General features: G+C 42.4%; 1 protein-coding gene across 3 annotated transcripts in view; it reads right to left on the reverse strand.

The window, feature by feature from the left end:
• Nucleotides 1–15,364, reverse strand: part of LOC117512155 (microtubule-associated protein 4) — a 418,222-nt gene that overhangs the window by 14,611 nt on the left and 388,247 nt on the right. For all 3 annotated transcript variants that reach the window (XM_034172151.1, XM_034172135.1, XM_034172142.1), the window contains one exon: nucleotides 1,450–1,531. In XM_034172151.1, coding sequence (XP_034028042.1) covers nucleotides 1,450–1,531 — 82 coding nt within the window. The remainder of the gene's footprint in view (nucleotides 1–1,449; nucleotides 1,532–15,364) is intronic.

Raw genomic sequence — 15,364 nt, forward strand, 5'->3', positions numbered from 1 at the left:
CAGTATGCAGAAACTTAATGTGGCATATAATGATGGCATCAGACTGCTGCTTAAAGTGCCATGATGGAGCAGTGCAGGCCAGTGTTGGGGTACACACCTGTCCTGCTGTACTCAGGAATCTCAGGATAGGTGTACGAGGGCTGTCAATAAAGTAACGGTCCTTTTTATTTTTTTCAAAAACTATATGGATTTCATTCATATGTTTTTACGTCAGACATGCTTGAACCCTCGTGCGCATGCGTGAGTTTTTCCACGCCTGTCGGTGACGTCATTCGCCTGTGAGCACTCCTTGTGGGAGGAGTCGTCCAGCCCCTCGTCGGAATTCCTTTGTCTGAGAAGTTGCTGAGAGACTGGCGCGTCGGGACGCAGCCGACGCGGGGCGGCGGCACAGGAAAAACACCTCCGTGTTGATAACCATTTGTAAAATCCAGGCGGCTTTTGATGGCTTTCAGTGGAGTGAGTATATGAGAAATTGTTTAACAGCAGGACATGTTCCAACTTGTCCTTAAGGCTTTCAACAGAGGTGTTTTTCCTGTGGCGGAGCGTCGCGGCGGCTGCGAGCCAACGCGCGGACCCGTCCGCACGTCTTTCATTAAAAAAATCTCCTTTAACAGTGGAATATCCGGATAAAATGCTGAAACCGACTTCTTCTGAAACTTCTCTGTTCTCTCACGACGTCCTGGATCAATAGAGCCTGAAATGTGGAGGTTTTCAGCTTGAACAGGCTGCCGACGGCGGCTGAGAGCGCTGAGCGACGTCTCGCACCGTGGGAAGTCCTTAAAGCGACAGAATCACCTCAAAATCTCTCATCAGCCGTTAAAATTTTCACTGAAAACCAGCTTAATTTTTCGAACCGTGTCCACTTCGATGTGTCTCACAGGTTTAGAAAAAATTTTGATCAAACAACGCGCCAGTCTCTCAGCAACTTCTCAGACAAAGGAATTCTGACGAGGGGCTGGACGACTCCTCCCACAAGGAGTGCTCACAGGCGAATGACGTCACCGACAGGCGTGGAAAAACTCACGCATGCGCACGAGGGTTCAAGCATGTCTGACGTAAAAACATATGAATGAAATCCATATAGTTTTTGAAAAAAATAAAAAGGACCGTTGCTTTATTGACAGACCTCGTATATGTAGACTATGTGAGTCATCCAACAGCATAACTGCAACACTAGGGAAGCCTGCAATGAGTGCGATCAGGTTCACCTGGATGCTATGGAACCACTGCTATTTTAATTTTGATGCAAATATTTAAACTTTTATTTTGTGGATTTCTGACTTTGTTATATTTATTTTGTATATTTTCTCTCTTGTATCTGTCTTTCTTTTGTGCTATGGACCATTTCTGTTTCCTGAATGAAGTATTAGAGTTGAGTTAAGCAGTCATTCATAACGTATTTGAGTAAGAGAGTCAAACTAAATAATGTATCATCTTTTAGAAGCTCACCAGGCTTGTGCTTGAGATTGTCCTTGGAACCGCACTTTGACGTCACCTTACTCACATCCACCTTCCTGTTGAGAATCTGCACCTGTCAAATGCCACAATAATGTTTTATTTCGTGTGGTCGAAATGAATATGAACCACAACAACAAAAAAAGTAGAGTATCACTATAAGATCCACTTTATGGTGTGATTTAAACATTTTCTTACAAGGAAAAATGAGGACAAACCGAGTCTTAACACACCAAGGGCTCATACCAACCAGTGGGTGAGAAGCTGTCCCCCACATTATGGAAATGACAAGGAAAAAAGAAAAAAATTCATACTGAAACCAAAAGCTGATGCTGCTTTCATGGTGGTGTGATGTTGCTTTCTTGTATACCCTTAAATAAATAAATAAAGTGATTGATTGATAATGTTTTCATAGGAGACGAACAGGTTTGACAAGTGTCTACTCGATGTTTGTTTATCATGTGTTGAACCAATTCAGACTGAAGTAGTCAAACTGATCATTCACATATATCCCAGATATGGCTTGGGTCAGCATGTCCTCATAAATTACTGTTATATATATTTGAATATTCTTCCTGTGGACTGTGAGTAAATTACTTCTGAGTAAAATATAACATTATGCATTGAGTGGTGTAACTACAAGCATTACATTGCTATAAGAGAAAAATAGGAAAAAAAGACTACATATACAGTGAGGAAAGTAAGTATTTGAACACCCTGCAATTTTGCAAGTTCTCCCACTTAGAAATCATGGAGGGGTCAGAAATTTTCATCTTAGGTGCATGTCCACTGCGAGAGACAATCTAAAAAAAAAAAAAAATCTGGAAATCATAATGTATGGTTTTTTAATAATTTATTTGTATGTTACTGCTGCAAATAAGTATTTGAACACCTACCAACCAGCAAGAATTCTGGCTCACACAGACATGTTAATTTTTCTTTAAGAAGCCCTCTTATTCTGAACTCTTTACCTGTATTAACTGCACCTGTTTGAACTTGTTACCTGTATAAAAGACACCTGTTCACACACTCAATCAATCACACTCCAACCTGTCCACCATAGCGAAGACCAAAGAGCTGTCTAAGGACACCAGGGACAAAAGTGTAGACCTGCACAAGGCTGGGATGGACTACAGGACAACAGGCAAGCAGCTTGGTAGAAGACAACAACAGTTATGATTATTTATTAGAAAGTGGAAGAAACACAAGATGACTGTCAATCTCCCTCAGTCTGGGATTCCATGCAAGATCTCACTTTGTGGGGTAAGGATGATTCTGAGAAAGCTCAGAACTACACAGGAGGACCTGGTCAATGACCTGAAGAGAGCCGGGACCACAGTCACAAAGATTACATTAGTAACACATGATGCTGTCATGGTTTAAAATCCTGCAGGGCAGCAAGGTCCCCCTGCTCAAGCCAGCACATGTCCAGGCCCGTTTGAAGTTCACCAGTGACCATCTGGATGATCCAGAGGAGGCATGGGAGAAGGACATGTGGTCAGATGAGACCAGAATAGAGCTTTTTGGAATCAACTCCACTTACCATGTTTAGAGGATGAGAACAACCCCAAGAAAACCATCCCAACCGTGAAGCATGGGGGTGGAAACATCATACTCTGGGGGTGCTCTTCTGCAAAGGGGACAGGACGACTGCACCGTATTGAAGGGAGGATGGGGTCATGTATTGTGAGATTTTGGTAAACAACCTCCTTCCCTCAGTAAGAGCATTGAAGATGGGTCATGGCTGGGTCTTCCAGCATGACAATGACCCCAAACACAAACCCAGGGCAACTAAGGAGGGGCTCCGTAAGAAGCATTTGAGTGGCCTGGCCAGTCTCCAGACCTGAACTCAATAGAAAATCTTTGGAGGGAGCTGAAACTCCAAACCTGAAAGATCTAGAGAATATCTGTATGGAGGAGTGAACCAAAATCCCTGTTGCAGTGTGTGCAAACCTGGTGAAAAACTACAGGAAACGTTTGACCTCTATAATTGCAAACAAAGGCTACTGTACCAAATATTAACATTGATTTTCACAGGTGCTGAAATACTTATTTGCAGCAGTAACATACAAATAAATTATTAAAAAATCATACATTGTGATTTCCGGATTTTTTTTTTTTTTAGATTATGTCTCTCACAGTGGACATGCACCTAAGATGAAAATTTCAGACCCCTCCATGATTTCTAAGTGGGAGAACTTGCAAAATCGCATGGTGTTCAAATACTTCCTCACTGTAAATGGGGCATCACAGTGGCTCGAAAATAAAATATTTTTGCAGTATTGTAGAATAATAATAACCAACAACAGGCATCTATTTGTGGAACAAGTACTGGGGAGTCAGAAATTATTTGACATTATGGTATTAAAATCCCTGGCAGAGGTTTTGTGCAGTAAGATTTCATCATCGTCATCTGTGCTCACTCATCCAAACTTACCCATCCATTGAATGTCACCCCTCCCAGCAGGAGCACACTGAGCCACACCCTTAAACACAGCTAATTAGTTAATTAGTGATTTTAACACCCAGAAGGCCAAGGTCTGGTCAAATGACCAATCTACCTCTAAAGTCCACGGATAGTCAAATGACTCCAAGATCCCCTGTGGAGAGCTACTTCTGTTATGTAAACAAGGAAGTCTAGAACACCTCAGGGGAGGGGCTGACTTGGCTAGCCACATTCTTGTGTTTGCATATTTGCTGTCTGTGTGCCTGCTTAGCTGAAAGGGCTGCTGATTTGTGCTTAGGTGCATAAATAACTTTACCCTGGGGGAGAGATGAAATTTTGTTTTCTGAACTGTATTGAAATGTACCAAAAAACACACCAAAAGAAAACTTCCTGGGGGAGAGATGAAATTTTGTTTTCTGGATTTTATTGAAATGTACCAAAATGTACCAAAAAACACACCAGAAAAGCAAAATATATACAATAGGTACAGGTTACAGTCACTCACAATGACTAACAGTCCCCACACTGTTATTATGTCATTATGTCCACATGATGACAGCAAGCAGACACACATGCGTCACAGTGGGCAGTTGTTAGTCCATGTCTATCCAAACACAGTACATGTTGTCCAGCTGGGACATCCAGAACAACAGATCTTTCAGCCGCTGTGGTGCACAAATAGTTGTAGCAATAGGTGTACTAGCAGCTGTAATTTTACACGTTTTGCACACAACTCCTGCTTCATACGCAGCCCTTTCAGCTAAGCAGGCAAGTGACTCCAAGATCCCCTGTGGAGATCTACTTCTGTTATGTAAACAAGGAAGTCTCAGAACACACAGACAGCAAATGTGCAAACACAAGAATGTGGCTAGCCAAGTCAGCTAGCCAGGGTCATTTGACTCTCCATGGGCTTTATGCAAACACAAGAATGTGGATAGCCAAGTCAGCTAGCCAGGGTCATTTGACTGTCCGTGGGCTTTACAGGTAGAAGAGAAAAGCTTGGACCTCCGAGCGTTAATACAGTTTAACATTTGTGGGTCCAGACATTTCCAGTTCTGCTGCTTGCCCCCTCCCCTTTGCAAAACATGTTAATTCCTCTCAATATGTTAGCATATTGAGAGGTCTCCACGGTAACACCCACAGAGGTTGCTACCTGTAATGACAAAAGCCAAACTGCCTGTTTGAATGAAGTCTCATCAGCCCAACATAGCTCTGAGACATTTTGTTTTCACAAGGAGTTCATGTTTATGTCTGAAAATGAGTATTATGTACAGTGTCTCAGTGGGTAAAAGTGTCTCCAAAAAATGTATAACCAAGAACAAAATCACATCAAGACCCATTACACAGATGACTGGTTCTTAAATCTGGTCCTTGTTTAAGACTGCCCTGCACATTTGATACGGTGGATCACCGTATTCTACTCGATAGGCTGGAGAATCATTTCAACTCAGCCACATGGGGTGTGCAGCCAGTACATTCTGAGTGCCGGTCCCAAGCCCGGATAAATGAGGAGGGTTGCGTCAGGAAGGGCATCCGGCGTAAAACAAGCCAACCCAACTATGCAGACTCAGAATCGAATTCCCATACCGGATCGGTCACGGCCCGGGTTAACAACGTCCGCCATCGGTGCTATTGCCCAACAGGGTGCCGGTGGAAATTGGGCTACTGCTGGGCGAAGACGACGAAGAAGAGGAGGAAAACGTTGCCACGAACAGCGGGAGAAGAAGAAAACTAGAAGGGTGGAAATGAGAGTGGAGACTTTGAATGTTGGTAGTATGACTGGTAAAGGGAGAGAGCTGGTTGATATGATGGAGAGGAGAAAGGTAGACATATTGTGTGTGCAAGAGACCAAGTGGAAGGGAAGTACCATGGTGAGGACAGGAAGAGAAATGGTGTTGGGGTCATTTTAAAGGAAGAGTATGTTAAAAGTGTGTTGGAGGTTAAGCGAGTGTCTGACAGGGTGATGAGTGTGAAGTTGGAAATTGAAGGGGTGATGATGAATATCATCAGTGCATATGCCCCACAGGTAGGTTGTGAGATGAAGGAGAAAGAAGATTTCTGGAGTGTGTTAGATGAGGTGGTGGAGAGTGTGCCCAAGCATGAAAGAGTGGTGATAGGAGCAGACTTCAATGGGCATGTTGGTGAAGGGACCAGAGGTGATGAGGAAGTAATGGGTAGATATGGTATCAAGGATAGGAATGGGGAAGGACAGATGGTAGTTGATTTTGCAAAAAGGATGGAAATGGCTGTGGTGAATACCTACTTTAAGAAAAGAGAGGAGCACAGGGTAACATATAAGAGTGGAGGAAGGTGCACACAGGTGGACTACATTCTTTATAGGAGATGCAAGCTAAAAGAAATCACAGACTGTAAGGTGGTAGCAGGAGAAAGTGTCACTAGACAGCATAGGATGGTTGTTTGTAGGATGACTTTAGAGGTAAAGAAGAAGAAGAGAGTGAGAGCTCAACAAAGGATCAGATGGTGGAAGCTGAAGGAGGAAGACTGTTGTGTGAAATTTAGCGAGCAGCTGAGAGAAGCACTAGTTGGAGAGGAAGCAATTTTGGACAACTGGAAAAGTACTGCAGATGTGGTGAGGGAGACAGCTAGGGCAGTACTGGGTATGACATCTGGACAGTGGAAGGAAGACAAGGAGACTTGGTGGTGGAATGAAGAGGTCCAGGAAAGCATAAGGAGAAAGAGGTTGGCGAAAAAGTTTTGGGATAGTCGGAGAGATGAAGAAAGTAGACAGGAGTACAAGGAGATGCGGTGTAAGGCGAGAAGAGAAGTGGCAAAAGCAAAGGAAAAGGCATATTGCGAGCTGTACAAGAAGTTGAATAGTAAGGAAGGAGAAAAGGACTTGTACCGATTGGCCAGACAAAGGGACAGAGCTGGAAAGGATGTGCAGCAGGTTAGGGTGGTAAAAGATGCACATGGTAATGTGCTGACAAGTGAGGAGTGTGTGCTGAGAAGGTGGAGGGAATATTTTGAAGAGTTGATGAATAAAGAAAATGAGCGAGAGAAAAGGCTGGTGAGAGTAAATCAGGAAGTAAAAGAGATTAGCAAGGAAGAAGTGAGGGCTGCTATGAAGAGGATGAAGAGTGGAAAGGCAGTTGGTCCAGATGACATTCCAATGGAGACATGGAAATGTCTAGGAGAGATGGCAGTAGAGTTTCTAACCAGATTGTTTAATAAAATCTTGGAAAGTGAGAGGATGCCTGAGGAGTGGAGACGAAGTGTGCTGGTTCCTATTTTCAAGAACAAGGGTGATGTGCAGAGCTGCAGTAACTACAGAGGCATAAAGCTGATCAGCCACAGCATGAAGTTATGGGAAAGAGTAGTAGAAGCTAGGCTTAGAAAACAGGTGAAGATCTGTGAGCAGCAATATGGTTTCATGCTGAGAAAGAGCACTACAGATGCAATGTTTGCTCTGAGAATACTGTTGGAAAAGTACAGAAAAGGACAGAAAGAGTTACATTGTGTGTTTGTGGACTTAGAAAAAGCTTATGATAGGGTGCCAAGAGAAGAGTTGTGGCATTGTATGGGGAAGTCTGGAGTGGCAGAGAAGTATGTTAGGGTAGTGCAGGACATGTACAAAAATAGTGTGACAGCGGTGAGATGCGCAGTCGGAATGACAGACTCATTCAAGGTGGAGGTGGGATTATACCAAGGATCAGCTCTGAGTCCTTTCTTGTTTGCAGTGGTGATGGACAGGTTGACAGATGAGATCAGACAGGAGTCCCCATGGACTATGATGTTTGCAGATGACATTGTGATCTGTAGTGAGAGTAGAGAGCAAGTTGAGTCTAGTCTGGAGAAGTGGAGATATGCTTTGGAGAGAAGGGGAATGAAAGTCAGTAGAAGCAAGACTGAGTACATGTGTGTGAATGAGAGGGAGCCCAGTGGAATAGTGCAGTTACAAGGAGTAGAAGTGGCGAAAGTAGATGAGTTTAAATATTTGGGGTCAACTGTTCAAAGTAATGGAGAGTGTGGTAGAGAGGTGAAGAAGAGTGCAGGCAGGGTGGAGTGGGTGGAGAAAGGTGGCAGGAGTGATTTGTGACCGAAGAATATCAGCAAGAGTGAAGGGGAAAGTTTACAAAACAGTAGTGAGACCAGCTATGTTGCATGGTTTAGAGACAGTGGCACTAACAAAAAGACAGGAGGCAGAGCTGGAGGTGGCAGAGCTGAAGATGGTGAGATTCTCTTTGGGAGTGACAAGAATGGACAAGATTAGGAATGAACATATCAGAGGGACAGCTCAGGTGGGATGGTTTGGAGACAAAGTCAGAGAGGTGAGATTGAGATGGTCTGGACATGTGCAGAGGAGGGACCCAGGGTATATAGGGAGAAGGATGCTGAGGATGGAGCCACCAGGCAGGAGGAGAAGAGGGAGACCAAAGAGGAGGTTCATGGATGTGCTGAGAGAGGACATGCAGGTGGTTGGTGTGACACAGGAAGATACAGAGGACAGGGTGAGATGGAAACGATTGATCTGCTGTGGCGACCCCTAACGGGAACAGCCGAAAGACAAAGAAGAAGAAGAAGGCTGGAGAATCATTTTGGGATTATTGGGAATGCCCTTGCATGCTTAACATCATACCTGATCAGTCATTCTCACTGTGTTTTGTACAACAACACTACCGCTAACCTTAGTGACATGAAATTTGGGGATCCATAGGGGTCTGTCGTAGGTCCCTTGCTTTTCTCCCTTTATATAGCATCCTTTGGACATATACTGCAGCGTTTTGGGATTACCTTTCATTGCTATGCTGATAATACTCAATTATACATGCCGATAACTGCTGGTAATCTCATCCACATAAAATCCTTACAGGATTGCCTTGCATCAGTGAAAAGATGGATGTCTAGCAATTTCCTACTTTTAAACTCTGACAATACTGAAATGATGGTTCTTGGTCCAGTGAGACATCGGCATCAGTTTGTCCAGCTAATGTTTAGCCTAGGCTCGTTTGTCATACATCACACTGACAAAGTGAGGAACCTTGAAGTAACTTTTGATCCTATATTGTCCTTTGACCTCCACATTAGAGATTTTAACGAGGACTGCTTTCTTCCAACCTGCGAAATATAGCTAAGATTCGTCCCATCCTGTCTATGGCTGATGCTGAGACCATGATTCATACATTTGTTTCTTCTAGACTGGACTACTGAAATGTTCTATTTTCTGGTTTACCACAGTCCAGCATTAGGGGTCTCCAACTGGTTCAAAATGCTGCTGCCAAACTTTTGACAGGAAGCAAAAGTTTGACTACATTGCACCCATTTTGGCATCTCTTCACTGGCTTCCTGTCCCTGTGAGATCAGATTTTAAGGTTCTGCTACTAACCTATGAAACTGTTCATGGACTGGCACCTCCCTACTTAGCAGATCTAATTAAACCCTACGTACCGGCCCGGGTTCCGTGTTCTCAGGGTGCAGGACTACTTTGTGTCCCTAGGGTGAATAAAAAGTCTGCAGGTCACAGAGGTTTCTCTTATCATGCACCTGCTTTGTGGAATTATCTCCCTGCATCAATAAAACAGTCAGATTCTGTAGAGACTTTCAAGTCCAGATTTAAGACACACTTATTTTCCCTTTCGTATGGCGAGCATACTGGCATAGTATGGTACTATGCTTCCTACCCTTTTAAATTTATTTTATTAGTAAACAGAGTGAATCGTGGCCTCAACTTAAGTTCTAAAGTCTGGGTCTTTTAGTGAAGCTCGGGGCTAGTGGCTGGCAATCACCTTAGTATTTCGTCTGTTTTTCTTGTTGCTTAAAGCTGACAAATTATACCTTATATGTAGTCTTAGTGCTGCCTAATTCTGTTTTTTTTTTTTTTCTCTCTCTGTTTGAGATGCGGCTCCATTCAGAATTGGGAGTGGGTGTCTTCTTTGGTAAGCATCCCATTCTGGACACCACCATGGACTCCCAAAATTTCCTCTATATTTGTATTGTCAAGTGTGTCAGTAGCATGACCCAAGCAGAGGGTCACCTCTTTGAGTCTGGTCTGCTTGAGGTTTCTTCCTCAAATCATCAGAGGGAGTTATTCCTTACCACTGTCGCCTGTGTGCTTGCTCTAAGGGTTGGTAAGGTTAGACCTTACTTGTGTGAAGCGCCTTGAGGCAATTTTGTTGTGATTTGGCAATAAATGAAATAAATTTAAATTGAATATTTCTGCTCTACTCATAGGCAACCAGCTAAATCTGGTTCCAACCAGATTAACATTTCCACCTGCCTGACGTCATTAGCTGTGCACAGAATGACTGTTTGATATAAAGAACTTTGAAAAATGCATTACACAATCTTGTGAAGCCAAACAAGTTTGTACTTCTGCTGTCAAAGTGGCAAGATCACCCTGGGACCAAACATGGATTAACAAAATTGTAATATGAAGAAACAGCGCTTAGGAGAGGACAGTGCCATTTCAGGAATCCAGACTTCTTCTTTGCTCTTTTGTAGTTGTATGTGATGCCATGACTGTCCTGGATCCTGAATAAAGGAGCTACTCCTACAGTGCATAGGAATCCCAAGTCTGGCCATCCCAAATGATATTGTCATAGAATCAGAAGAGCTTTTATAGAGACAAAACCAACTGAACTGATTATCTAGAACTATGGTCTAGAACTGATTATCTAGTATAATATATACAAACAAATGTTCATGTGTTCAGAAGAAACCAAAGGCCCATTGCACGTTACCACTCCTGAACTGACAGACAACCAAACATATCTGTGGCACCTTAACAACACATGATTATTAAAGCTAATAAAACATACCCCTGGCCTTAGAATATTTTATATCCAAATTGTAAGCAGTAAGCTCTTGAAAGCTCTATCGTAAGAAAAGCTTCAAGATGATCACGACCATGGATTCAACAGCTCTGGACCACAGATCAGTGCCAGAACTGTGGAATCCTCCAGATGTCACCAAAGAAGCAGCTACTGCTGTACTGCATGGTTTCAGTAAGAAGACCTTTCTGTTTTTTTTTCTGTAGGTGGCTAGCTGTAACTCTGCAGTGTCAACAGGAAAGTGAAACAAACTGACATGCAAGAGCTGTTTTTCCAATGCCTCAAGTACATCTTCATGCCCATATATCCACTTTGATGTTAAAGCTCTTCACCCTGTCAGGAGCTGAGCCATCTTACAAAGAAAATTTTCTGGGTGCATAATTTTCACTCAGTGCTGTTGTGGTTCTCACACTCATGTTGTGTTAAATCCAAATACAACTACACACATCTGTGCACCTATGGGTGTGTTGGCATATGAGGTTTAGTCAGACACAGTGATGGTGAATTAGCATTGTGTGGAAGCAAAAATCGGCTGTGCTACAGACCAACTTTCAGTGGAGTGAGTATATGAGAAATTGTTTAACAGCAGGACATGTTCCAACTTGTCCTTAAGGCTTTCAACAGAGGTGTTTTTCCTGTGGCGGAGCGTCGCGTTGGCTGCGAGCCGACGCGCGGACCCGTCCGCACGTCTTTCATTAAAAAAATCTCCTTTAACAGTGGAGTATCCGGATAAAATGCTGAAACCGACTTCTTCTGAAACTTCTCTGTTCTCTCACGACGTCCTGGATCAATAGAGCCTGAAATGTGGAGGTTTTCAGCTTGAACAGGCTGACGACGGCGGCTGAGAGCGCTGAGCGACGTCTCGCACCGTGGGAAGTCCTTAAAGCGACAGAATCACCTCAAAATCTCTCATCAGCCGTTAAAATTTTCACTGAAAACCAGCTTAATTTTTCGAACCGTGTCCACTTCGATGTGTCTCACAGGTTTAGAAAAAATTTTGATCAAACAACGCGCCAGTCTCTCAGCAACTTCTCAGACAAAGGAATTCCGACGAGGGGCTGGACGACTCCTCCCACAAGGAGTGCTCACAGGCGAATGACGTCACCGACAGGCGTGGAAAAACTCACGCATGCGCACGAGGGTTCAAGCATGTCTGACGTAAAAACATATGAATGAAATCCATATAGTTTTTGAAAAAAATAAAAAGGACCGTTACTTTATTGACAGCCCTCGTATTGTAAATGGGAGTCATGATGCACATATGTACCCTGCTTGTGTGGATATCAATTGAAAAATTATTTAAATGAAATAAGAGTAAATGCTCATGGAAAAATACAAAACACCTCACTGCTTCACCTCAGGCATCTTTGATGACCACTGGATGCTGGTGGACTCTGACACAATGTGTTAACTCAAACAACCTGTCACTTGTGTCCAGTGGTGGGCACAGTTCCGCTAATCTGCTAACTGCTAATTTTGCAATTTTGAAAACCATCAGCGGACCAGCTAGCTTCCGCTAAATTTAGTTCTACCTTTCAGTCCGCTAACATTTTTTTGCTGGCATTGTGAGTAATACTTAACAGTCAAAAACATTTGTAAACCCTAAAATCATACATGTTAGTTCCTGTCTGTTGCGTGTTTTGCAACAGACAGAACGTTGTGAGGAGCCCAGTCCTCCCCCAGTAGAGGAGGGGGCGGGCTGGCTGCCAGCTGCTGTTACACACACACACACACACACACACACACACACACACACACACACACACACACACACACACACACACACACACACACACACACACACACACACACACACACACACACACACACACAATGTAATCCACATGTAATCCACATGGGCAGGAGACATGAAACGCAAAGTAGTTTTCACTCATGGTTTCACTTATAAAAAATTAATTCTGGACAGTTTATCAACATTAACGGTAACTGTCAGTAGTACAAAGTGAAAGTATCGCACATATCTTTTAAAGTAATGTGGGAACTTAGCTGTACTTTCTCAAAAGGATGATCAGGCATCACGTTTCTCCCTTTTTGCTTTCTTTACTTTGACCAACAAAGACGAACATTACAACCACATTACAGGACACACTCGCTTTAAAAAAAAACAACAAAAAACAACAACAACAACAAAAAAACACTTCTTCTGCTTACAGAACTGCCCTTTCTAAAGAATAACTGCCCATCAGTCTGAAACAAATTAAGTTAGGGGTCCCTTAACTGAGAACCCATTTTAACCCATTAACTAAATGTGAATGTTATTAGCTGCGTCAAGGAAATAAAGATACAACAAGTACTGCACTAATTCTGAAGGCTTGAGCGTTAACAGACACACATGCCCACCACTGCTTGTCTCTAAATAGCACTGTGCTCTCCAGCTCTTACACTACAAAAAGCTTCACTAAAAGAAATTATATAACGGCTGAGTGGATCCTTGTCATTTGATTGGTGCTTTGTATGTCACATGACATGGATAAATGCATCCCATTTGTGTTGCATTGCATTCAGAGTGCAGCTTGGTTCCATTTAGAGTGCAAATTTGGTTCCATACTTTTGGTACCATTGCATTCTCACAAGCATGCACGCGCGCACATCCTCGTGCACGTGCGCACATGTGATTACGCATGTCGCGCATGCACATGCATACGCGCGCACGCACACACAAAACCAATCCACTGTGCTGCCTGGAGGTTGTTAGCAGAAAGAGAGAACAAAAGCTGGACTCATTTCTGACGTGATTTTTTTTCGCTGCACTGAGGACGTATACAGTCTTATTTTTGTTGTTCACGCACACACAAGCGCTGACCAGGTTGCGTGTATGTGTGTGCACGGGGGACATGACTCTCCTGACGCATAATTTGAGCTAACTGACACTGCTAATTCTTGTAAGATACACACACACACACACACACACACACACACACACACACACACACACACACACACACACAAAACAAATCCACTGTGCTGTCTGTTAGCAGGAAGAGAAAGAAAACCTGGACTCATTTCTGACGTGACTTTTTTTTCGTTGCACTGAGGAGGTACACAGCTCGACCGAGCCAGTTGTGTGTGTGCGTGCGTGCGTGGGACAGCGACATGATTATTTGATTGAGTTAACTGAGGCTGCTACACACACACACACAAAATCCACTCCGCTGTAAGCCATCTGGATGCATGAAGAGCTGCTCACATAAAACGCTGATGTGATTTTTGGCTGGACTGAGGAACTACACAAAGTCTTTTTTATGGAAGTTCGAAGTCAGTGCACAGCATCACTGGACTACACGTCACAGTGGAACACCAAAATGTAAGTCCCTTTTCTGTTGTTTACAAATTAATAAAATATCAAATGACAATGATCTACTTTAGCCGTTATATAAAACAAATAATGAATGTTTTTACATTCTTTCAATGGTATGAATATTTGGTGAAAGCTGGAACATACCATTCAACTCGGCTTTGCCCCGTTGAATGGTATGTTCCAGCTTTCACCTCATGAAATATTCATACCACTGAACTCATAAACATTCATTATTTGTATATTAACACTGAATTTGAGGAGAAAATGATATAATACCTGTGGTGGGCACAGCTAACCAAAACGTTAGCTTCGATAACTGGTAATCAGCTAACTGAAAAGTTATCTTTTTTAAAGCCAAACCAATAAACTGTCTAAAAACTTATCGGAAGCTACAGCTAACTGATAACTTTCAATTTTGCCTCCCATACGCTGTCAGCTACTAACAAGCCAATTTTGAGTTTAAACACCACCAGAGCTTCTAATAGAACCAATGGAGATCACAAACCCAAACAGCCAATGAGCCAGCACTTCTGTCTTTGTGCGCTCTGCCCCCTGCTGTAGGGAAGCGTCATTTATCTTGACAGGATACAGTGGTCCAGCGATGAGGCAGAGGTCTTGAAATGGAAAGCAGGTTTGAATTATGGTTTTGTTTTATAAGTATAAATAAAATTATTCTTGACAGAATAATGACATTAATGTAAACTCTTAAAATGTACAAAGTGATATATAACACATATCTGTTAATTTTAAAATAATGCACTAATTCTGAAGATTTGAACATTAACACACAAATGACCAAAGGGATTATGGGTCAACTAAGCCTCCGCTCATACTGATTGGTTGATTCATTCATTCTATGTAAAAACCAACACAAGTGAATCAATGTAACGTGTTGGTGTTTTCAAATAAATGTGCTTTTGTAAAAAATGTCATTTTTTTATTTGTATAAAAAAAGATCCCACGAGACAGTGCCCAAGGGCACACGTGATGGCATCACAACTCTATCCGGTTAGAAAGACAAGGTTTCTTTCAATAACAAGAAATGTCAAAAAAGTTTCTCGTGTGTGGTTGGTGGCAGTGTTGTATAAAGTACCGGAAAATCATACTTAAGTAAAAGTACAAATACCCATTAAAAAAATGACTTTGGTAGAAGTTCAAGTCACTGATTGAAATGCTACTCAAGTAAAAGTCTTAAAGTATCTCGTATTTATTGTACTTAAGTATGACAAGTAATGTACAACTAAATGTACTCAAGTATTGAAAGTAAAAGTACAAGTAAATGTTAATAATCAAAAACTGACTGATTATTTTTATATTAAAGTTTATCTAGGCTTGTAAATGACTGGTAGTATTAGT

The sequence above is a fragment of the Thalassophryne amazonica genome, chromosome 1 (genome assembly GCF_902500255.1).
Source record: "Thalassophryne amazonica chromosome 1, fThaAma1.1, whole genome shotgun sequence".
Taxonomy (NCBI): Eukaryota; Metazoa; Chordata; class Actinopteri; order Batrachoidiformes; family Batrachoididae; genus Thalassophryne; species Thalassophryne amazonica.